This window comes from Loxodonta africana, chromosome 14, assembly GCF_030014295.1.
Source record: "Loxodonta africana isolate mLoxAfr1 chromosome 14, mLoxAfr1.hap2, whole genome shotgun sequence".
NCBI lineage: Eukaryota > Metazoa > Chordata > Mammalia > Proboscidea > Elephantidae > Loxodonta > Loxodonta africana.
Window position 1 is genome coordinate 37,150,650 of NC_087355.1, and position 24,545 is coordinate 37,175,194.

Sequence of the window (24,545 nt, forward strand, 5' to 3'; positions counted from 1 at the left end):
ACTTGGGTTTTTTATCAAATAAAACAGAGATTTAATTATGCATAAAGATTTCTATGTGATTTTTAAACCATGGATAGTATTCTTCCTCAGGTCAAGGACTGTCCTGGGCACTTTTATGCACATTTTCTCATTTGAGAAAAAAAAAGTTACTAAAGGAATTTCACCACTAATGTGCCATCGTGTGTTTAATCTTGATTTGGAATTTGGTACATTTTTAGAAGGCTGCATTTTTAACAGTTTCTACTTCTGTCATCTGTTCATCAGACTCATCCGGGAGACAAATACTGCATAGTAATTGTAAATAACAAGTCATTTTCTCAAACCAAACCAACTTTAAGTTAAAATGGATTAAAGGTATGTAAAACCCGAGTCCGCTAAAAATAAAGAGAACGATATAAATATAATGCATTTTGGGCGATTTCACCAATGGTATCAAAACCAAGCACAGGTTGACGGCCACTGTTACCAATAGAAATGGCAAAGACACCTGAAAAGAACAAAATTAAAAAGAAAAATTAGACATAAAATTCCTTATAAGGTACCTGCACATTTCTGTAAAGACACAGAAAATAACATACAAACTAATGATACAAACCAGGCTAATTATCTATGCAGTTAGATAAACTTGACATAAACCCAGAGGAGTTAAGGTAAATGCCTGAGCAAAAGAAAAAGTTTAAGCCTCTTATTCCCAGGGTATTGGTCAAAGGGAATGAGTACCACATTTGCACCGGTAGGATTTACTGGTAAGATTACAACCATCTGTTGATTTAGGTGGCATGATTTTGTTAAGACAGAGTTCCTGAGATTCAGTGAAAATCACAAAGATAGATGTTCCCTGGAAAACACCTCAAGGCAATAAGACATAATCACAAAAAGAGATCATCACACCCTCTGTTACTCTGAGTTGATCAACAGATAAATATTATGAGTTCATAGACTCAGCATACGAAAAAACAAAATGAATAATTTGGCCAAAACAATTCTCTCTCTCTCTTTTTTTTTTTCCCCAAAAACCTTAAAGCCTCATCCTTGGCACCCCCTTTGTATAAGGATTGTAAGGGTCCTGCATCAAACTTTTTCCAACCTGGAGAAAATTCAGCAGGCAGCCACTTTTGAGGTATCTTTAAGAGACAGATATGAATCCATACCCTCGAAACACAGCATAGCTAGCCACCGTTTATGAATTCTTTTAATTAGATGGTTCTTTATTTGAGGCTTAAGTCATTAAGAGTCTTTTCTTAATTTGTAAAATACCCTGAGAAATACAGCCTATCACTGACTGCTTAGTATTAGCTATGAAATAATTGAGAGGGAGAAAAAAGCACTCACACGGGTATGCAAGACAAATTATACCCATATATTCAACCACTTATATCTAAGTTGTCTTTACCTTCCTTTTTGGTGCAAATTTGTTGAATAATAGCCATCAATGTCAGACCTTGAGCTGTTTGCAAGCCTTAGCTCATTTCACCCAGCATTCCTAGAAACCCTATGAAGCAATTCTACTCTGTTCTATAGGGTTGCTAGCAGTCAGAATTGACTCAATGGCGATCGGTTTCCCAGGAGGTAGGGGTTATTCATTCCCATTTTAGAAATGAAGCAACTGAGATGCAGAGGTTAAATAACAAGTCTAAGTTCAGCTAATAAGTTGAACAACTGGACTTGAGCCCAAGCTCTTAATGATTACCTTATACTATTTCTGAGTGCTGTAACAAATTCATCATCAGTTAATAACTTTTTTAAAACTGCATCTAATTAGGGTCACTGATCTAACAAAAGTGGGGGTCAGAAAACAGAAAAGAGAGGAGAGATTAAAAAGATGCAGTACGTGAAACTATAAGCAAAGTGGACCTTGGAGACCCATCACCAAAAGGGACCATAGACTTTAACCCTGCTCTAGATTCTAGATTAGGAACGCTCCCTCTCACGTGTTCTCCAGTGGCCAATTTGTGGGAATTATACTATGGTTTCCGTTCACCTGACAGTCCAGATAGATTACACGCTGCCTGAGGGCAGGGGTCAAGTCTTATTCCTTTTTGTATACACAGCACCTAGCAAGGCTCTTAAAGTATAGTGCCTTCTCAATAACTGATACCCAAATACACAAGCAGTTAGAGGACTGAATGAAAGAAGTAGAAGGGAGGACTGAAAAGGAAGGATCGCTATAAATCAACCAGAGTTGGTGATTAGAACATTGCTTTCTTTCTTCCATGTTCTTTCTCATATCTTGCACTTAGTGAGAGGCAAACACCTTCAACAACGCTGCCTGGATTTGAATCTTGGCAACATCCCATGCTAGCGTGAACTTGGGTGAGCAAATTAGCTTTTCCTAAAACCTTTCTCTTCATCTGTAAAACAGGGATTATGTTAGTACTCACCTTTTGTATTACTGGGAGGATTAAATGTGACAATCCAAGGAAAGCTTTTAACATGATACCTAGCCAACCAAGACTATACTTTGATAATCAGAATATCAGGGCTGCCTTTCTCCAATAGTCTCTTTATGCTGCCATGTTTTTATTGTTTCCTTTTCTGTGATTAAAGAACTGTACTCTCCTGTGAAATTCCTCCTCATTCAGACTCAAAGTAAAGTTGAAAAAGGAAGAAAGACCTAGCAATCTACTTCCGAAAATCAGTCAGTGAAAACCCTATGGCTTATAATATTTGTACACAGGGTCACTATGTTACAGGGGCCGACTCAATGGCCACTAACAACAATAGCAGCAACAAAGTTAAAAAGGTGGAGTTTGCTGATGATCAAATAAAGTTGATGTTTCAGGACAGATGTTATCACTTGTGATCCCACAGAAGTACTTGCCTTGTCCATTTCTCATCTGCTCAATCTCATATTGACTGCAGAAGTCACAGACAATACTAGCTCTCAAATGACCCACTAATGGCTTCCATTCTTACTAGCATGTATAAGTAGCTATATAAGAAAAAAAAGTAATCTCTAGTCAAAGGACTAGTAATGATCTGACTACTCAGAGGACTATCTTTTTTTTTTTTATTAACTTTTATTGAGCTTCAAGTGAACGTTTACAAATCAAGTCAGACTGTCACATATAAATTTACATACACCTTGCTCCGTTCTCCCACTTGCTCTCCCCCTAATGAGTCAGCCCTTCCAGTCTCTCCTTTCGTGACAATTTTGCCAGCTTCCCACTCTCTCTATCCTCCCATCCCCCCTCCAGACAGCAGATGCCAACACAGTCTCAAGTGTCCACCTGATATCATTAGCTCACTCTTCATCAGCATCTCTCTCCTACCCACTCTCCAGTCCCTTTCATGTCTGCTGAGTTGTCTTTGGGAATGGTTCCCGTCCTGGGCCAACAGAAGGTTTGGGGACCATGACCACCGGGACTCCTCTAGTCTCAGTCAGACCATTAAGTATGGTCTTTTTGTGAGAATTTGGGGTCTGCATGCCACTGATCTCCTGCTCCCTCAGAGGTTCTCTGTTGTGCTCCCTGTCAGGGCAGTCATCGGTTGTAGCCAGGCACCATCTAGTTCTTCTGGTCTCAGAATAATGTAAGTCTCTAGTTCATGTGGTCCTTTCTGTCTCTTGGGCTCTTAGTTATCGTGTGACCTTGGTGTTCTTCATTCTCCTTTGATCCAGGTGAGTTGAGACCAATTGATGCATCTTAGATGGCCGCTTGTTAGCATTTAAGACCCCAAACGCCACATTTCAAAGTGGGATGCAGAATGTTTTCATAATAGAATTATTTTGCCAATTGACTTAGAAGTCCCCTTAAGCCATAGTCCACAACCCCCCGCCCTTGCTCCACTGACCTTTGAAGTATTCAGTTTATCCCAGAAACTTCTTTGCTTTTGGTCCAGTCCAGTCCAGTTGAGCTGACCTTCCATGTATTGAGTATTGTCCTTCCCTTCACCTAAAGCAGTTCTTATCTACTAATTAATCAGTAAAAAACCCTCTCCCACCCTCCCTCCCTCCCCCCTTCATAACCACAAAAGTATGTGTTCTTCTCAGTTTATACTATTTCTCAAGATCTTATAACAGTGGTCTTATACAATATTCGTCCTTTTGCCTCTGACTCATTTCACTCAGCATAATGCCTTCCAGGTTCTTCCATGTTATGAAATGTTTCACAGATTCATCACTGTTCTTTACCGATGCGTAGTATTCCATTGTGTGAATATACCACAATTTATTTAACCATTCATCCATTGATGGACATGGACTATCTTTTATAATAGCCTAAAAACTCATTCTTCTAAAAACCATTTTGACATTAAACTAAGCCTAAGAGATTTTATATCGAATAAAACCTATCTAAAAAAATGAAAATTAAAACCAAGACCAAATTATCCTTGCATTTCACAATTTGTTGAGTAGTAAAAGGATCTACACATAGATGTTCTGAATGTAGTCTTCAAATACAGTTATTACCAATGTCTTCTATCTACACAGAAAAAAATAGAAAATCCATTTTACCTTATAAGGTCTTGGTAGATTAGGCTCCTGGTATCTCAGTTTTATTAGTCCTGCTATTAATAATAGAGTCCAAAAAGAAAACACAAAAAAAAGATAGTTTATCAACTCAATTAGGCTTGTTGAAACAATCATGAAGGATGCCATAATGACAATTACTAGCACAGCTATTAATGGAGAGGAATGAACATTAAGCATATTAAATAACAAAGGCAGCTGGCCCTCTTGGCTAGCAATATAATTCACTCTTGATGATGTAAATACAGAACACCAAACATTGCTAAATAATGAGGCAGAAATACCAAGAGGAATAACCCACGTCAATGATGGGATAACTCTGTCAGCCCATGTGATAACCACAGTATCTGGAGAAAAACAAGAATACACAAAATGCAATGCATTAAAAAAGAGAAACTAATGATAAACCTTTTAAAATTATTTCAGAAGGAAAGCAGGAAATTTGAAGCACAATAAAGAATATTGACGTTTGTTTAAGTTCACTGTCATTTCCTTATTTTATACTTACATAATACCTTCTGCATATGTGTATTTTCGTTCTTATCACATTATATCATATGTGTATTCTCCAATAGACCACAAACTTCTTGAGGGCAGGGATCATTCATTTCTTTTCAGTAAATTCAGTCCTTCACTCAGGGACAGACATTTAGTAAATCTCTAATAAATATTTGTTAAATGGGTTGATTTTGTTGAGTGCAAGATCAAATGCATGCATATTTTCTAAAACTAGTTTACAGAGTGCTGATAGTTGCACTCAGAGTCAAAAAAAAAAAAAAACCACAGTGCAAATCTGCTAACTCAGGAATTAAACTTACAATGGACCCATATTATAGGTCAATTTGAAATACTTCACACAAGAAAAAATGAACCATGCAGACAGAGAATACAAATTACACACAGATAAAAATATTTATGAATTTGGGAGCTTGTCTAAACTATAGACCAGTGGTTTCTTAACTGGAGGTGATTTTACCCCCTTGGGGGACATTTGGGAATTTCCGGAGATATTTTTGGTTGTCACAACTGGGGAGGGGAGGGTAGGAAGCTGCTACTGGCATCTATTGGGTAGACGATTACAAGGATTCTTCTGAACATCCTGCAATGTACAGGACAACTCTCCATTAAAAAAGAAAAAAAAGAATCATACAGCCAAAAATGTCAATGGGGCTGGGATTGAGAAACCTTGCTACAGACCAACATTTAGAAATTGTTCTCATCTTTTCTTTTTTAAATTTAAAGGTGAAGAGACCTACCCCACTGCGGTTACGACTCGACGGCAGTGGTTTTTTTTTATGAAGAGACCTACAGAACAGTAATTCAGTGTAAATCGGTAGACACAAAAAGGTTGGTGTAAATAGCTTCAAGTGCTTCTTCACTTTCTCTTTAACACTATTCTACCACACTGGGTCTTGTTTAAAAATATCCCCTGTCTCATTTCAAATAATGTATTATTGGTTATACCTCCTGGACACCCATGCCTCCACATATCTTCCATTTCAGACACATTTCAGAAACACTCCTTTTTCTAGTAAAGAAGTCCTTGTTCTCCTTTGATTTCCCATTTTGCATTTACAAATGTAATTGGTTATAATTAGTGTATCTTTTAGTTCAGCTCTGCCCGCACTGTCTGGCAAAAACCACACCACTTTCTACATAGTCTTTATCTCTTTTCCACAACTGATTTTTTTTTTTTTACTCTTTTCCACAAGTTATTTTTTCTTTTAAAATTTTTATTACACATGCACTTTGTAAAAAGTAAATAAAGTAAAAAGTAAATGTCCTTTTTCTCACCAACCCATTACTCACACAGCCGAGATGTAACTACTGTTAACATTTTTTAAATATTCTTCTAAGAAATGTTCTATACATATACAAGCATCTGTGGGGGGGGTGCATGTGTGGACGTGTATGTGTTTGTGTGTATGTATGTGATTATGCATGCTTTTTTCACTTCCAATATATCTTGATATTAAAACAAACAAACAAACAAACAAAAACCATTGCCGTTGAGTCAGTTTCCACTCATAGCAACTATAAAACTGATGGGATTTCAAAGGAGTGACTGGTGGACTCCAACTGCCAGCCTTTTGGTTAGCAGCCAAGCCCTTAACCACTGTGCCACCAGGTCTCCATCATGATTTTAGTAATACAGTCATCTAATAATTATTTAAATGAATCCCCGATATTCCATTCTATAGTTGTAAATGAATTTATTTCCCCATCCTGTATTGGTGGATTTTTAGGTTGTTTCCAGGTTTTTTTGCTAATATAGAACGTGCTTTAATGAATACATTGTGCCTTCAGCTCTTCGTAGTTACGCAATTCTGCTCTTTGAGCAAATTCTTAGAAGCGGGACTGCTGACTCAAAAAATATACATGCACACATACATATGTTTAAATAAGCTAGATATTAAAAAATTACCTTCCAAAAATGATTGCACTAATTTATGTTCACACCAGTAAGTGATTTTAAAATGTCTACTTTCTTCTCAGAATTCTTAGCCACTCCTGGACACTTGTGGCCAGCTATTGGCAGACTGTTTCTGGTCAGGGAAATCTTTTAACCTGTGCTTACACTTGGTGTTCTTGAGAGTTCTATGTCATATTTAAAACTAGAGAACATTGGCACAGAAAAAAATACTCTAGAATGGTAACTAAATTCTATGGGGGCAGAGGCTAAAAGATTTCCCTAAGGCTTATATGCCTGAAACAATAAGTTTTGTAAATCAAATTACAAGCAACTATAGTAAAAACATTTCATGAGCCTTCCACACATGCCAAACCTATTACGCCACCCACAAAATTGTTGTACTCACTATGATATACCAGAGGGTATATTCATAACATTTTAACAGTCAGTATGGCTACAGCACTGGCAGTCATGACATATGCCAGCCTCAACCAACCACAGCAACCGCACCAGCTGATCAGTGGCCCTGACCATACTCATAATTGAATTCAAAAATGTATTCTTTCCATAGTCAAAGCATGTAATTGATCACTGCGTGCTTACATCCAGTTTTGCACTTGGTTTGTTCCCACAAATACTGGGAATTTTCACAAACCCTTAAGATAGCTAGACCATTATGAGTCAACATTAGATACCATGTGGCTGCATCCTGCATGGCAGTAACAAAGAACTGAAGCAAAGCTTGCTAAGACTGTTATTTTAAAGCCTCCGTTAGACTTACTTCCAGTGCCTCAATGATTCAACAAAGTAATAGTAGCTGCTCAATTGAGATTAGTCCTAAATGTACTGGATTTATCTTAGAAGGTGGGTGACTCAAGGTTTAATGCTGTTTTGAGGAAATCACTAGTCTTCCACTTTCCCTGCTTCTCATTTCTTTCCAAATTTCCCTTCATTCCTTGAATCTGTTACTCATTTTTAAATGTATGTTTATCTCTTTAAAATATTCTTTTCATTCTTTATTCTACAATTAGAGTCCTAAGATAGTTACCTTTCAGTCAAATTCCAATAAATTCAGGGCCTCTTGCTACCATAAATTTTAGAGATATGTATGGTTGTTGTTACTGTTAGCTGCCATCATGTCGGCCCTGACTCATAGTGACTCCATGCACAATGAAACAAAACGCTGCCTGATCCTGTGTCATCCCACGATTGTTTGCAGATCAGACAACATTTCATTGCGATCTATAGGGTTTTCACTGGCTGATTTTCAGAAGTAGATCATCAGACTTTTCTTTCTAGTCTGTCTTAGTCTGGAACAACTACATTATTTTACGTCTTAATAATGTTAACTATGCATCAATTGACCGTTAGCATCTACTCTTTCAACTGCTAATATCCCACGTTTCAAATTCATCATTTTTCTTGTCACCTAAAAGAACATCATAAATCAATGTTTTGAAAGTTTTAGTAGATAAAAGCACCAATTACATAATGTCCCTCAGTGAGAAGAAATCATAAAAGGCATACCAATATCTCGAATCCTATAGAAAGTCCATAACCATGTTTAAATATGAAACTCCATCCTAAGCCAAATCAGACTCTTTGGTCCTTCTGTTTATTATAGAAAATTACAAGTTGACTCTATATAAGCAGAGTAATGAACAGCAATCCTGGCTGATAGAGTGATACTTAAGAAATGCCCAAAGACCAGAAATTTATTTATCACCTTAGCCACTTGCATACATACCTGAAAAGAGAATTTCTCTGGGCGTCAGAACACTCAGGTAGGAAATGTTAACCAGTAAATAAACCAGGGTCACCAAAAATACTGCAGTAAACATGCATTTTGGAATTGTCTTGTGGGGTTTCTTCAGCTCTCCTACAATACATTAAAAAGCAAAGTCATAATCAATAAAAATTAGTTCTTAAATTTACCTTAAAAACTACTTCACATGTTAAGTATTGGGTTGAATTCTTCCTCCCATCCATCCTCCTCATGCACGCACACACACACACTGGGGAACTGTTACACACGCACGCTCTTTCTGAGTTTGGCACAAAATGAAAAAAAGGGAAAATTTTCTTCATTTTCCCTGTAGATGGTAAAATTATGAAGAATAAACACACTTGGATTCTTTTATCAAAACAATGCCTTAGGCCAAAAAAAAAAAAAAAGTAATTCTTGGTAACATGAAAATTCTGATTATTTTGTAGCTAATCCAGCCTGAGGTTGAATTATAGAGGGTTTCTTTTTTTCTCCCTTTCCCAATTTCACTTACAGTTTTGATACCTCCATTCTCTCCACTCTGATTCCTATGAGTAGCAAAATCAGAGACAGGAAAGAGAGGTCGGTCACAGGAAGGGAAAACTAATAGGTTTAAGTGGTTTAAAGGTAGCCGATTGAAGCTACAATGAAAAGTCCAACACCATCTCCAAGTGAGTAGAGGAGCAGGAGAAAAGTTGACTCTCTGAATTCATAGTTAAGGAATGTCTTGCACACTCTTCGTATCTTCCTATGGGTGGTATACCAGCCACCAGCAGTAATGATGATGGACAACACCAACCCTTCCTCATATTATTAAGTATATTGTAATGGGTTACATTTTGGGAGCTGCTCCCCAGGATTGTTGAGTTGTTACAAGATGAACAACTGTCAAGATTTGAGCCAAGATATGGCTTACCATGGAGTTAAATTGTTAGTTGAATGGTATTAAGCAACAAAAACAGACCCAACAAAAACAGTGATTGTGCTAGTAATTTGCTGACAATCTGCAGAAAGATGTTATTCAATACGGGATGTTTCAATCACTTAGCCAGACCAATACTGAATGAGATTATTTCTCACCATCTCTACTGTTCCCAGTCTTATCCAAGTCACCACGTTCTCTCACCTGGAGTATTCAATAGTCTCCTAATTATTCTCCCTGCATCCATTCTTGCCCACTCTCTACAGTCAAAGGTATGTCAGACCTTGTCACTCCTCTTCTCAAATCATTCCAAAGGCCTCCCTTCTCACTCAAACTTAAAGTCAAATTCCTTACAAAGACCAATAAAGTCCTTTATAATTTGCCTGTCTCTGCTCCATCACCTGTTTTCCTCTCCTGCTATTCCTTCTTTCATTCATTCTGCTCCGGCTACACTAGGCAACTCACTTGTTATCTATCACACCAGAAATGTCCTTACCTCAGGGCCTTAGTAATTCCTTTGTGTGAAGTACTACGCCCCCAACCTCCCCAGATATTTGTATCTCTATCTCCTTCAGTTCTTTACTCGAAAGTCACTTTTCCCATTTATGCTTTCCCTGGAAACTCTGTCTTAAATTTTGCAACATGACCACCTATAATCTGTTTTATTTTTCTCCTTAATATTTAGCACTAAACCCTGGTGGCGTAGTGGCTAAGTGCTACGGCTGCTAACCAAAAGGTCAGTGGTTCAAATCCACCGGGCTCTCCTGGAAACGCTGTGGGGCAGTTCTACTCTGTCCTGTAGGGTCGCTATGAGTTGGAATCGACTCAACGGCAGTGGGTTTAAAGACAGTATATGGAAACCCTGGTGGCATAGTGATTAAGTGCTATGGCTGCTAACCAAAATTGGTGAGCAGTTCGAATCCACCAGGTGCTCCTTGGAAACTCAATGGGGCAGTTCCACTCTTTCCTATAGGGTCGCTATGAGTCACAGTGGACTCGATGGCAACGGGTTTGGTTTTTTTTTTTTTTTTTTTTGGTTTTGGTTTTGGTAAGATACTATATACTCTGCTTACTTATCTTGTTCATTATTTGTCTCCCCCACTAGAATGTAAATTCCAAGAAGGCAATGATCTGTTTACTACTATATTCCCAGTGTCTAGAATTGGACTTGGCATATACTAACCGCTTGATAAATATTTGTTGAATGAGTTAACAAATTAGCCCCTGCATAAGATTTCTCCTAGGAAATTCCAGGAGGAGGTGGCCTCTGGAGTATAAACTGCACCGTCTAACACAGGATTCATAAAGACATTTAGAATGCTTCAGGAAATGTGAAAAAGATGAGAAAGGCCATAACTGGAACTTCGGATCTATTGGTCTATTCCAAGGGAGATTCAGACCCATTCTAGCTTTAGGCTTCCAAGACTGAGTAGCTTGAGAACAAAGTTCCAACAGTTTTGACTTCAATGATTCCCCAAAAGATGGCAGAAAATATTACAAATAAATACATGAACTAGATGTTAAATATTTTTGATCCCTGAATTGAGCATGGGCTATGAGAAAGAGAAGCAATGCCAAATACAGTAAAATGTAGAAGTAAAATATATGAGAACAAAAGAAAAAGAATAGGAAAGGGGAAACTGTGGTATGATTGTTACAGCATACATGAAGTAGCATATTATTTAAAGAAACACTGTAATAAGTTAAAGATGCACATTATAAACTCTAGCTCAACCACTAAAAAATAAATCAAATAGATATGCTAATAAGCCAACAGTGGAGATAAAACAGACTACTAAAAAAAAACCCATACAACTAATCCAAAAGAAGAAAGTAAAAATGGAACAAAGAATAGACAGGAAAAACAATAACAGCAAGATGACAAACTTAAGCCCAATGTATCAGTGTTATTCTTCTTAGGTGCCGTTGAGTCAGTTCCAATTCATAGTGACCCTACGTACACCAGAACAAAACACTGCCTGGTCCTGCACCATCTCCACAATCTTTGTTATGCTTAAGCCTATTGTTACAGCCACTGTGTCAATCCATCTTGTTGAGGGTCTTCCTCTTTATGGCCTGAATATTCCTTTTAAAAGGCATAGGTTGTAACGTTGGGTAAAAAGTCAAGAACTAACTATACGCTGTCTACAAGAAATCCACTTGAAATAAAGACAGGATAGTGTAAAACTAAAAAGGTGGAAATGATATACCACATTAACATCATACCCCCCAAAAAATATGGAAACAAAATAGACAATTTAATGAACTGGGCAAACACCTAGGGTTACCAAAACTGACTGCAGAAGAAATAGAAACTCTGAATAGTCCTATGTCTATATGAAACTGAATTTATAATTTAAAAACTTCCCTACAAAGAGTGTTCCAGGTCCAGGTAACTTCACTGGTGAAGTCTTTCAAACGTTGAAAGAGAAATGCTGCCAATATAAAAGAAACTCTTTAAACAAATAAAGGGTGAGGAAACACTTCCCAAATCATGTTATGAGGCTAACATTATCTGACAGCAAATATAGAAAAAGATATTACAAAAAAAGAAAACTACAAATGAATATCCCTCATGAATCCAGACACAAATAATAAAACAAAAACCTCCATCATGAATATGGCAAAATATTTGAACAGGAGATTGTGAATGGCCAATACATACATGAAAAGGATGTTTAACATCTTTAGTCATCAGGATAATACAAAGCAAAACCAAATAAGATACCATTACATATACATTAGAATTATTAAAATTAAAAAGACCAAGTGTGGAATAACTGACTATACATTGCTGATGGAAAGGTAAACTAGTACAGCCACTTCAGATTACAGTTTGGTAATTTGCTGTCAAGTTAAAGACATACTCGCCATAAACATCCACTGCCGTAGGGTCGATTCCGACTCATAGCGACCCTATAGGACAGAGTAAAACTGCCCCACAGAGTTTCCAAGGAGTGCCTGGCGGATTCGAACTGCCGACCTCTTGGTTAGCAGCCATAGCACTTAACCACTACACCACCAGGGTTTCCATACTCACCATATGAACCATCAATTCCATTCCTATGTGTTTCCCCAAGAGGAAAAAAAAAAAAAAATAGTAATCCACAGGAAGACTTGTACAAAAATGCTCATAATAACTGTATTCGTAATAACCAAAAACTATAAACAGGCCAAACATATATCAACAGGTGAGTAAATAACCCAAGTGTGGTATGGAACACTGGACAGCAATAAAAATGAACTACTGACTGAAATAGCAAATCTCAGGAACATTAAGTTGAGTGGAAGAAGTCATATACATACTGTATGATTCTGTTTATCTGAATTTCTAGAAGAGGCAAATCAAGCTATGCTAACATGGACAGAAAATCAGTGGTTACGTGGAGTCGGGGCAAGAGGAAGCGATAGACAGCAAAGGGACACCAAGGAACTTTTTGGAGCAATGGAAACATTCTATATCTGGACATTGATGGTAGTTACACAGGCTTACTACTTTGTTTAAACTTATCAAACTATACACTTAAAAGTTGAGAATTTTGTACTACGTAAATTATACTACCACAAAGTTTCTTTAAAAAAAGGAAATAAAAACAAAGTTACAAATTTGCCGACCTTTTCTGTGATGACCAAAGGCTATCAGTAGTGTGCTAGTACCTAGAAGATACTTTGGAAAAAAAGAAAACATTTAGCCTGTCCTTTTTCAAGGTAAATATAATAATAAGGAAGAAAGAAACTACTTTTGGGAAAGAAAAAAAGCTCATGCTATACAAAGAGCATTTTGAAAATGATTGTTTGGAATAGTTTCCATTATGATGTGATTTTGTTGACAACAATTATATATGCATCACTTTAAAAATTCTTACAGCTGCATACTTTTAAGGAACTTTAAAATGTTTAACTCATTTAAAAAATGTTACAAATTAATACTTGTGTGGGCATTGAACCTATTTGTTAGCAATTGTGCTGCAACAACGTCTGATTAATTTCTATCAGGAAAGATGTTCATTTATTTTTCAAGTTAAAAAAAAAAGCTGATTCATAACGGTATTAAAAGAAATGAATATCATGATTTCGTAAGCATGCTGTTGTTGTTGTTAGGTGCCGTCGAGTCGGTTCCGAATCAAAGCGACCCTATGCACAACAGAACGAAACACTGCCCTGTCCTGAGCCATCCTTACAATCGTTGTTATGCTTGAGCTCATTGTTGCAGCCACTGTGTCAATCCACCTCGTTGAGGGTCTTCCCCTTTTCCGCTGACCCTGTACTTTGCCAAGCATGATGTCCTTCTCCAGGGACTGATCAGTCTTGACAATATGTCCAAAGTATGTAAGATGCAGTCTCGCCATCCTTGCTTCTAAGGAGCATTCTGATTGTACTTCTTCCAAGACAGATTTTTTCATTCTTTTGGCAGTCCATGGTATATTCAATATTCTTCTCCAACACCACAATTCAAAGACGTCAACTCTTCTTCGGTCTTCCTTATTCATTGTCCAGCTGTCACATGCATATGATGCAATTGAAAATACCATGGCTTGGGTCAGGCGCACCTTAGTCTTCAAGGTTATATCTTTGCTCCTCATCACTTTAAAGAGGTCCCCTGAAGCAGATTTACCCCCATGCAATGCATCTTTTGATTTCTTGACTGCTGCTTCCATGGCTGTTGATCGTGGATCCAAGTAAAATGAAATCCTTGACAACTTCAATCTTTTCTCCATTTATCATGATGTTCCTCATTGGTCCAGTTGTGAGGATTTTTGTTTTCTTTATGTTGAGGTGCAATCCATACTGAAGGCTGTGGTCTTTGATCTTCATTAGTAAGTGCTTCAAGTCCTCTTCCCTTTCAGCAAGCAAGACTGTGTCATCTGCATAATGCAGGTTGTTAATGAGTCTTCTTCCAATCTTGATGCCCCATTCTTCTTCATATAGTCCAGCTTCTAGTATTATTTGCTCAGCATACATATTGAAAAAGTATGGTGAAAGAACACAACCCTGACACACACCTTTCCTGACTTTAAACCAATCAGTGTCCCCTTGTTCTGTCCAAACAACTAACTCTTGATCTATATAAAGGTTCCTCACGAGCACAATTAAGTGTTCTGGAATTCTCATTCTTTGCAATGTTGTCAATAATTTGCTATGATCCACACAGTCTAATGCCTTTGCATAGTCAATAAAACACAGGTAAATATCCTTCTGGTATTCTCTTCTTTCAGCCAGGATCCATCTGACATCAGCAGTGATAACCCCGCTTCCATATTCTCTTCTGAAACTGGCCTGAATTTCTGGCAGTTCTCTGTTGATATACCGCTACAGCCGTTTTTGAAATGATCTTCAGCAAAATTTTACTTGTGTATGATATTAATGATATTGTTCTATAATTTCCACATTCAATTGGATCACCTTTCTTGGGAATAGGCATAAATATGGACCTCTTCCAGTCAGTTGGCCAGGAAGATGTCTTCCATATTTCTTGGCATGGACCAGTGAGCATCTCCAGTGCTGCATCTGTTTGTTGAAACATCTCAACTGATATTCCATCAATTCCTGGAGGCTTGTTTTTCTCCAATGCCTTCAGAGCAGCTTGGACTTCTTCCTTCAGTACCATCGGTTCCTGATCATATGCCACGTCTTGAAATGGTTGAACATCCACTAATTCTTTTTGGTATAATGTATTCCTTCCATCTTCTTTTGATGCTTCCTGGGTCGTTTAATATTTTCCCCATGAAATCCTTCACTATTGCAACTCCAGCCTTGAATTTTCTCTTCAGTTCTTTCAGCTTGAGAAACGCTGAGCATGTTTTTCCCTTTTGGTTTTCCATCTCCAGCTCTTTGCACATGTCATTATAATACTTTACTTTGTCTTCTCGAGATGCCTTTTGAAATCTTCTGTTCAGTTCTTTTACGGCATCAATTCTTCCTTTTGCTTTAGCTGCTCGACGCTCAAGAGCAAGTTTCAGAGTCTCCTCTGACATCCATCTTAGTCTTTTCTTTCTTTCCTGTGTTTTCAATGACCTCTTACTTTCTTCATGGATAATGTCCTTGATGTCATTCCACAACTTGTCTGGTCTTCAGTCACTAGTGTTCAATGCGTCAAATCTATTCTTCAGATGGTCTCTAAATTTAGGTGGGATATATTCAAGGTCGTATTTTGGCTTTTGTGGCCTTGCTCTAATTTTCTTCAGTTTCAGCTTGAACTTGCTTGTGAGGAATTGATGGTCTGTTCCACAGCTGGCCCCTGGCCTTGTTCTGACTGATGATATTGAGCTTTTCCATCTTCTCTTTCCACAGATGTAGTCAATTTGATTTCTGCGTGTTCCATCTGGTGAGTTCCATGTGTATAGTTGCCGTTTATGTTGGTGAAAGAAGGTATTTGCAATGAAGAAGTCGGTGGTCTTGCAAAATTCTATCATTCGATCTCTGGCATTGTTTCTATCACCAAGGCCATATTTTCCAGCTACTGATCCTTCTTCTATGTTTCCAACCCTTGCATTCCAATCACCAGTAATTATCAATGCACCTTGATTGCATTTTTGATCAATTTCAGACTGCAGCAGCTGATAAAAATCTTCTATCTCTTCATCTTTGGCCCTAGTGGTTGGTGCGTAAATTTGAATAATAGTCATATTAACTGGTCTTCCTTGTAGGCATATGGATATTATCCTATCACTGACAGCATTGCACTTCAGGATAGATCTTGAAACGTTCTTTTTGACAATGAAAGCAACACCACATTCCTCTTCAAGTTGTCATTCCCAGCATAGTAGACTATATGATTGTCCAATTCAAAATGGCCAATACCAGTCCATTTCAGCTCACTGATGCCTAGGATATTGATGTTTATGCATTCCATTTCATTTTTGACAATTTCTAATTTTCCTAGGTTCATACTTTGTACATTCCAGGTTCTGATTATTAATAGATTTTGCAGCTGTTTCTTCTCATTTTGAGATGTGCCACATCAGCAAATGAAGGTCCAAAAAGCTTTACTCCATTCACATCATTAAGGTCAACTCTACTTTGAGGAGGCAGCTCTTCCCCAGTCATCTTCTGAGTGCCTTCCAACCTGGGGGGCTCATCTTCCAGCACTATATCAGACAATGTTCCGCTGCTATTCATAAAGTTTTCACTGGCTAATGCTTTTCAGAACTAGACTTCTTCCTAGTCTGTCTTAGTCTGGAAGCTCAGCTGAAACCTGTCTGCCATGGGTGACCCTACTGGTATCTGAATACTGGTGGCATAGCTTCCAGCATCACAGCAACACACAAGCCCCCACAGTACAACAAAGTGACAGACACATGGGGGAAGGAGGAGAGATAGTAGACAGAAAATAGTGAGCTAACTAGTGGCCTCTAAAGGTGTAAACCTAACTTGGGCCAGAGTATAACATCTACCAACTCAATACATAGGTCAATATAAATGGGCTTTGCTAACGTAACTCAAACCAAACCAGACCAAACCTGTTGCCATTGAGTCTATTCCAACTCATAGTGACCCTACAGGACACAGTAGAGCTGCCCCATAGGGTTTCCAAGGAGCAGCTGGTGGATTCGAACTGCCAACCTTTTGATTAGCAGCCGAGCTCTTAACCACTATGCCACCAGGGCTCCAACGTAACTCAAGGAGTGAGTTATTTGATAATTAATTAATTAATGAGTTATTGTTAATTATTTAGGTTGGATTCCATCATGCACAATTTCAGGAACACTTTTTCTAACACTGTTCCACCTATTTTTTTTCTTTTGTGGTTTGCATTTCCCAAAACCTCAATATCGGAAATACTCAGCTATCTGCTTGAGTATGTTGGTGGAGTAGGTCACACAATATGAAGAAATAATTCTGGTATAATTTCATGGGCAAGAAACACAAATGAGTCCTCAATCTACTCTATTTGACTCAATCTCTTATTCTCTCCATTGATCTTTCAAAATTTCTGCACTTCATACACCTATGACTCTCTCTACCTCCCTATCCTTCTATGTAGACCTCAAGTTGTGCTTCGTGGACAAAAGAAAAGAAAAAAAAAAAAAAAAAGGAGGGGGGAGTCAAAGAAAATACCTTCATTGTCATGTATACCAAAAATTCTAACCTAAACTATCTGTGGAATTCTCTCATTTCAAACTTAACACTGTTGAAAATATCCACATTTTTTGGAGTCTCTTCCTTTGTCTTCCATGACACAATTACTCATTTTTCCCTATTACCTTAATCATTATTCCTTCGTTGTTTCCTTTATATAGTCATCTTTCTAGACTTAGCACTACATGTTGAAATCCTTCAAGATTCAGTCCTAAACTTTCTTCTGATTCTATACTTTTTCCCTAGTCAATCCCATCAAAGCCTGCATCTCCAAATACATTTTAGGTTCCAATGACTCTCAAATTTATATTTCCAGTTCAGTTCTCACTTCAAAGTTATAGACTTGAATATCCAACTGCATACATTATATCCGTACTTAGATATTTTAGAAGCACATTAAATTCGGCATATTTTAAATCTCTCAAAAATGTTCTTCAGTGCAAAACTGATGATCTGTTCTCTATCACAGGAAATGAAGCCATAATCCAAAGCAATTACGCAAGCCAAAAATCTAGGAATGATTCATGACATCTCCTTTGCCTTCATCTCCATTTAAACCTTCCACCAAATTCAGGCAATTTTATCTATAAATAAATATCTCTCAAATCTATCCACTTCTCTCCATCTCCACTGCCACCGCTCTTGTTCAAAGTGCCATCATTTCTGCCCGGACTACTGCAGAAGCCTTCTAATTTATCTAACCGTTTTTACTCATACTTCCTTCCAATCTGCTCTTCGTTCTACAAAGGCTATATTTTCTAAAAGTAAATCTGATCATGATCATGTCAACTTTCCCACTGTTCTTAGAATTAAGACCAAATTTATTAGCTCAATGCACAAGGCTCTGCATGATTTGAAGCCTACCTATGTCTTCAGCCTCAACTACTAGGCACTAGACACTGAGCTTGGATAGTGGGACTACACCGATGAGCAAAACAAACATGAAGCTTAATATCAAGGTGGGGAGTTACACATTAATTGAATAATCACCCAAAAGAAGTTAAAATACGACTATGTTAAGTGCCCATATGAAAAGAGACATAGTGTTTGTTGTGGAAGTATATATGACAATTTGATGGTTGATGGTCACCTTTTCTACCCATACTGTAGGCACCCTGGCCTTTGTTCAGTTTCTCAAAAATGTGATGCCCTTGACCATACTATTCTCTTACTCAAAATGGTCTTTTCTTTCCTAGTTGCCTAGTTGACCCTTATTTTCCTTCTGATCTCAGCAAAACTATTATTACTTTTGGTAAGATAGGAGATGATACTCTCTCCCTGATAGCAAAATTATCCTACTATATGTTCTCATAGCATATATTGAAAGAGTCACTCATAAATTTTCTCTCCTGTAGGCTCTTCATCATTCCTGTATACAAATCACAAGTGAAAAAAGAAAAGATCATAATTTAGCATCATATATAATGGATTTTCCAGGATAGTCTCATTTTAAAATATTGTCCCATTTGTCACACCATTTCTCCCAATTTTGCCATTCTCTGAGAATTACCCTCCTACGCAAAGCATTGATCTTCTATAGCCATATGTGTACCATGTGACCCTATGCCTTGCCACTGATGATAAAGCCAAATATAGACATCTAACTCACTGGAAGCCAATTATTGCCAGTGTACAAGAAAATTTCTCTCAAGAACTTGAACAAAACATTGGCACTAAGAAAATCAAGAGAAAAGTAATGTAATGGTGGCAAAAAAAAAGAAGGGAGGTGCTGAATACTTGTTTTTTTAAGTACTAGACCTTCCCTAATTCCTGTTGTTCCTGAAGATTGGCTGCTCAGATCTTCCTTGATACGTAGCACTATTCTTTCAGTATATTTCCCCTTACTCTTTTGAGCTAATTTGTGTAGGTTTCTGTTACTCAAAACTAAATTCCCCTGACTAAAATATGTCTCTCCTTTGACATATGTCAAAATTCTTCCATCTTCATTTGCTCAGGGGTTGAATCTAATGTCCATGAGGGACACGTGAGCTGATTAAACACTTAAAATGTAAATAATTACAAAGCTCTAATTTAAGCCCTGCCTGAAAGATTTACTAGTTGAAGGCTTCTGGACAATTGGGGGAAATGGAAAATACAGAAACAATAAAATTTCAATCACGTTGTACAGCACTTAATAAGTGCTTAAGAAGTGGTTGTTAATTAATAACTATGGTTATTAGTCAAAAATCTGGAACAAGATAAAGGGTAAGTTTTTAGATTAATTACACTTTTCTCTGGGCCTTATACTCTTTCTTATTATGTACCGACTGTATGGAGAGAAGTGGGGATTAGAATTTAATTTATAACAAAGGCTTATAATAGCTGGACAGGTAGTGAATACCACTGAGTCTTGAACTTAGAAGATAAATGTTCTTACACTCGGCAAAGTCAGCTGCCTGAAAATCACCATTTCACAGGTGGGAGTATTACTTAGAATTAATTTAGTAAATTAACAACCCCGGCACATACTGGAATTCCTCCAGCCTTTGTTTACTGCTAGCTGTTTTTGTCAATCTATTTTCAGAAAAGAATAATTATCTAAAATGAAACATCTCTGGCAATGGAACAAGATAAAATTGGCTCAAATAGAAGCCAAAGAGATCTCTTTTATCCTTAACAGAGACAACGTGAGACAGAGTTTTGCTCATTCTGCTAAACTCTCAAATTGCAGTCACCCATTTAATCATAAACTACATAAAAAATTCTTCTCTCATAGTTTTATACTCTCATCAATATCTCATTTTTTAGCTCAGTGCAAACTGACTTCCTTCTCTGTCAATGACTTCTTATTTAGTCAGTGAAATGTTTTTTGATCAGTCCTCACACTCCTCAACTTCAGCAGCATTCAACCATTTTGATTACCGCCTCTTTATAAAACATGTGGTGATTTTCCTTTACAATTCTCTGAACCTCCTGTGGGTTTTCCAAGGCATTTTTTTTCTCCTCTTACCACCTAAAAGTTGGCATTCTCCAGTCGTATGTCTCCAATCTTATACCATTATATTATTGCTCTCTGTACTTACTTCTCTTACTGACCATATCTCTTATCAGGCTCTCAGACAGAAACCATGTTGCAGTCACCCAAGACCACCTGCCATGTCTTTTATGTACCCTACACACCTCTGTTCTCCACAGCTTCACTCGTATTTTCCTACTGCCTAAACCGTTAGATTCAATTCAAATTGCCACGATTTCCACTTGAGGACACAGTGAAAAGTGACCTTTTCTTCTGTTGAATTTCCAAAGCAATTATATTGTTCCCTTACGGCAACTTATTAGATACTGTCGTGCCAATATTTATCTACAAGGCACCAAATTATAATGATTTTGAGCCATAATGCCCATTTTGCAAAAAAAAAAAAAAAAAGTTAAGTCCAGAGAGGGGAAGTTACTTACCACAGCTGGTGTCAGAGTTCAGGCTGAAATACAGATGTTGCCTGTTCTACTAGATTGTAAGCCTTTTTAGTGCAAAGAATACATCTTATTCATCTTCAAGCACTAGTACAGAATATTAAAAATGGTGTTTTAACAGATGCTTGCTGATAGAATGATTTCATGAATTATTGACACATCAGTGACTAGAAAGGATTCTAAGATTTAAGGAAAATATTTTTTTTAAGAACTGAAGAGTCTGGTTCACGTTTAAATTTCAAGCCTAAAAACTGGTAGAAAGGCAGAAGTTGAAAAAAAAAAAAATGGAATAAATGCATAAGAAAGGTCCCTAAGGAGGTGGGAGGGAAAGGATGCAGAGTCTAAGGGAAGAGGTTGACTTTGAAAAAAAAGAGAGAAAAACTCCTGTCCTGGCATCCAATAGGGAAGGTTATTAAATCCAGCCTAAGAGCAATTTTTTTTTTTTTATGATTCTCTTCCCTTTAAAAATACTTAAGAGCCGAAGTGTGTCACATGTACCCACAACCTAAATACAGCCTGTATTCAATTAGTTTCATGCGAAGCGAATATTTCCACAACCACAGCATTCCCACATTAACAGAAAAAAAAAAAGATTAACATGGTGGTCTGATATCTCTGGTTCCAGGAAAGAAAGAAGTTGTTGATAAAACAGGTACTTTGAATAGATGGAAAAATAATTAAGAGGAAGTGGCAAGGCTGGTATACTCTGACCTGATTAGGAAAGTCACAAAGAATTAAAAAAAAAAAAAAAATTGAATCATTTATTTAAAATAAAACTCCAAATCCAGCAGAAGATGTACATTTCATATTGCATGCAAAAATAATAGCTTACGAGATTTTCTTCTCAGTGGATTGTAAATTACCTGCTATAAACATGAAGCTGTCTCCGCCAGAATATGCGAAAAATGCTTGGAAGAAGGCTTCTGTCATCTGGGAGGCATCTGGAAACTCAGCATCGAAAGTATTCTGAAACCTCTCTACATTCTCCTTCCTTCCTCTCACTAGTATCACCACTCCAGTCAGGGAAACGAGACCAAGTATGGCCATTTTCAGCATTGTGCTGGAGGTCTGAAGCCAAACCATCTCTTTTACACCACGAGTATTCAGGATTGCCACTATCCATACAATGGCCAGTGCCAGACATTTCTTTGGGAGCTCTGGAGCAGAGCAGCTGCCATAGAAAGGCTGGATGCCATACTCAGCGAGGAGCAGGGTTTGGCTAGCGACTATCCCCGGCCCCAGAAATAAGCCTGTCCAAAGTTTTAGGAAAGCGATCACGGAGCCAAAGCATTTCTTGAGAAAATAGTACTGAACCCCACTGCATGGGAAGGTTATACCTATCTCTGCAGAGCAGAGAAAGCTCATCATGGACAATAAAGCACAGGCAGCCCAAATACACAGGGATAGCCCCACATTCATGCAAGAGTACTTCAGCACCCCTTTGGGAGCCACAAAAATTCCTGTACCAATCATATTAATGATGGTAAAACATACGCCCTGGTAATATCCAAATACCCTCCGGAGCTGTCTCTTCTTCCCTTCATCCATTTTCTTTAAGGAATTTAAATTTTCTACATATATTACAATTTTTGAATTTTCCTGACTATATTGCTAAATAAAATGTTCATCGATTCTCTGAAATAGAACAGGGCAGTGCTTTTCATTCCACCTTTATTACACATAGCTCATGTTTAATGATTAACAAAATACGTGTGAAACATTAAGGAAAATAGTGTGAGATTTCTTGGAAGAGTTTAGTTTGCTTGTTTTTTTAATTATTATCAAAATAATACATTCAAATGGATAAATGGAATTTCAAATAGGACAGAGGGTATTACAGTGAAAAGCAGAAATCGGCTGTGTAGTTGATTTTCTCCCTGTCTCCTCTTAAAGTAGATAAGTAAGAGGGGAGCAATGGGTAGGACCACAGACAGTTCTGCACTCTGCTACTTTGCGTCTTTCTGGAGGGGAGGCCTGGTTTCATTTGGGATGTGGACTTGGTCATGTTTACTCAGCTCTGTACAGTATTACCGTAGATTTTTTGGATGCAATCTTCCAGAAAACTGCCATTTTTCCCACAACCAAAGCAAAAACATGGACAATTTAATTTTCACATACCCTTAGGGGATACTTCAGAAATACTTTACTTCCAACCTGGGGCTGTGCTCCAGGCTTAGGAGCCTTCGGAAATACTCTTGACAATGCTTTTCATTGTAAAATCAACATATGTGAGAGCTACTCAGGTCCAGGCCTTGTTCAGATGGTTAGAACCCTCCTTCCCCTCGTCCTTGGGGTCAGGTCTTCTCCTCTACTTCCCATTCACATCTCTGTGCCTGTGACCCGGGGTACCAGAGTGATGGCTGATCAAGAGACAGGCTCATTTTGCAAGTGAACCATGCCCATGCATGTACATGTGTGCATACACACAGGCTATGCACTAAATCCAAGCGATCATATGACTGCTAGGATGAAGATGATCCAATCCAATTGGATTACACACACAAGACACACAATATTGGCAACTAAAATCCATTGTTATTATTTGAAGAAGGTTAACAGTAAACAAGAAGAGATTACTTACAGAAAGCAAACAGTAAACAATAGGAACAGATTTGATGTGAATCGGTCCTTTCCCCGCCCCCAGGAGTACCCTACTTAGTATCATAGGAGAGAACTCTTTTATGTCTAAAAGGGAACTCACTCTCCCTTCTCGAATTACCTGTGTCCATGTCTATGCCGCCAGGTGGGCAAGACTTGGACCAAGTGTTAGCAGGTGTCTCTCTCTCAGCAGGTGTGTCATGGGGTCAGGTCAGGTGCAACATGGCTGTGTTCATCTCTGTGGCTTTTTTTTTTTTTTGATAGGAAGGTTTTATTGGGAATTTGTAAAATTTTTCTATTGGGTTTTAGGTGAAAGTTTACAGTACAAATTAGTTCCTCAATCAAAATTTATAATTTATACACAAAGTGACATTGGTTGTAATCCCCACAATGTGTCAGCATTCTCTCCCTTTCCCTTTATACCTGTGGGTTCCCTCCCATCCATTCATCCAGGTTCCTGTCCTTCCCTGCCTTCTCCTCTTTGCTTTTGGGCAAGTGCTGCCCATTTGGTCTAGTGTACTTGATTGAACTAAGAAGTACCTACCTCATGAGTGTTATTATTTGTTTTATAGGTCTCTCTGATCTTTGGTTGAAATCTGAATTTCAGGGGTGGCTTCAGGTGTGAGTTAGCAGGGTGTCCAGGGCCATAGTCTCAGGGGTTCCTCCAGCCTCTGTCAGACCAGTAAGTCTGGTCTTTTTTTTTGCGAATTTGAATTTTGGTCTACATTTTTCTCCCACTCTGTCCAGAACCCTCTATTGTGATCCCTGTCAGAGCAGTTGGTGGTGGTGGCCAGGCACCGTGTATTTGTTCTAGGCACAGGTTAGTGGAGGCTGTGGATCATGTGGTCCATTAGTCCTTTGGACTGATATTTTCTCTGTCTTTCGT

The 24,545-nt window shown here is 37.9% G+C and overlaps 1 protein-coding gene across 1 annotated transcript; it reads right to left on the reverse strand.

Annotated features, from left to right (window-relative positions):
* Nucleotides 1-214: 214 nt before the first annotated feature.
* Nucleotides 215-22,609, reverse strand: SLC7A13 (solute carrier family 7 member 13). Its single transcript, XM_003408242.3, has 4 exons — nt 21,925-22,609; nt 8,632-8,763; nt 4,457-4,818; nt 215-487 (listed from the first exon to the last, which is right to left on the reverse strand). The coding sequence occupies exons 1-4, from the start codon at nt 22,607-22,609 to the stop codon at nt 215-217; spliced, it is 1,452 nt and encodes a 483-aa protein (XP_003408290.1).
* Nucleotides 22,610-24,545: the final 1,936 nt, after the last annotated feature.

Bases quoted from the DNA above. Each gene is read 5' to 3' on its own strand.
- SLC7A13 (XM_003408242.3), bottom strand. From the start codon at position 22,609: ATGGATGAAGGGAAGAAGAGACAGCTCCGGAGGGTATTTGGATATTAC. The intron at 8,764-21,924 runs GTAATTTACAAT...AATGTATTGTAG, and splicing joins CAGCTTCATGTTTATAGCAG to GAGAGCTGAAGAAACCCCAC. The intron at 4,819-8,631 runs GTATGTATGCAA...GTTTTTCTCCAG, and splicing joins CAGAGAAATTCTCTTTTCAG to ATACTGTGGTTATCACATGG.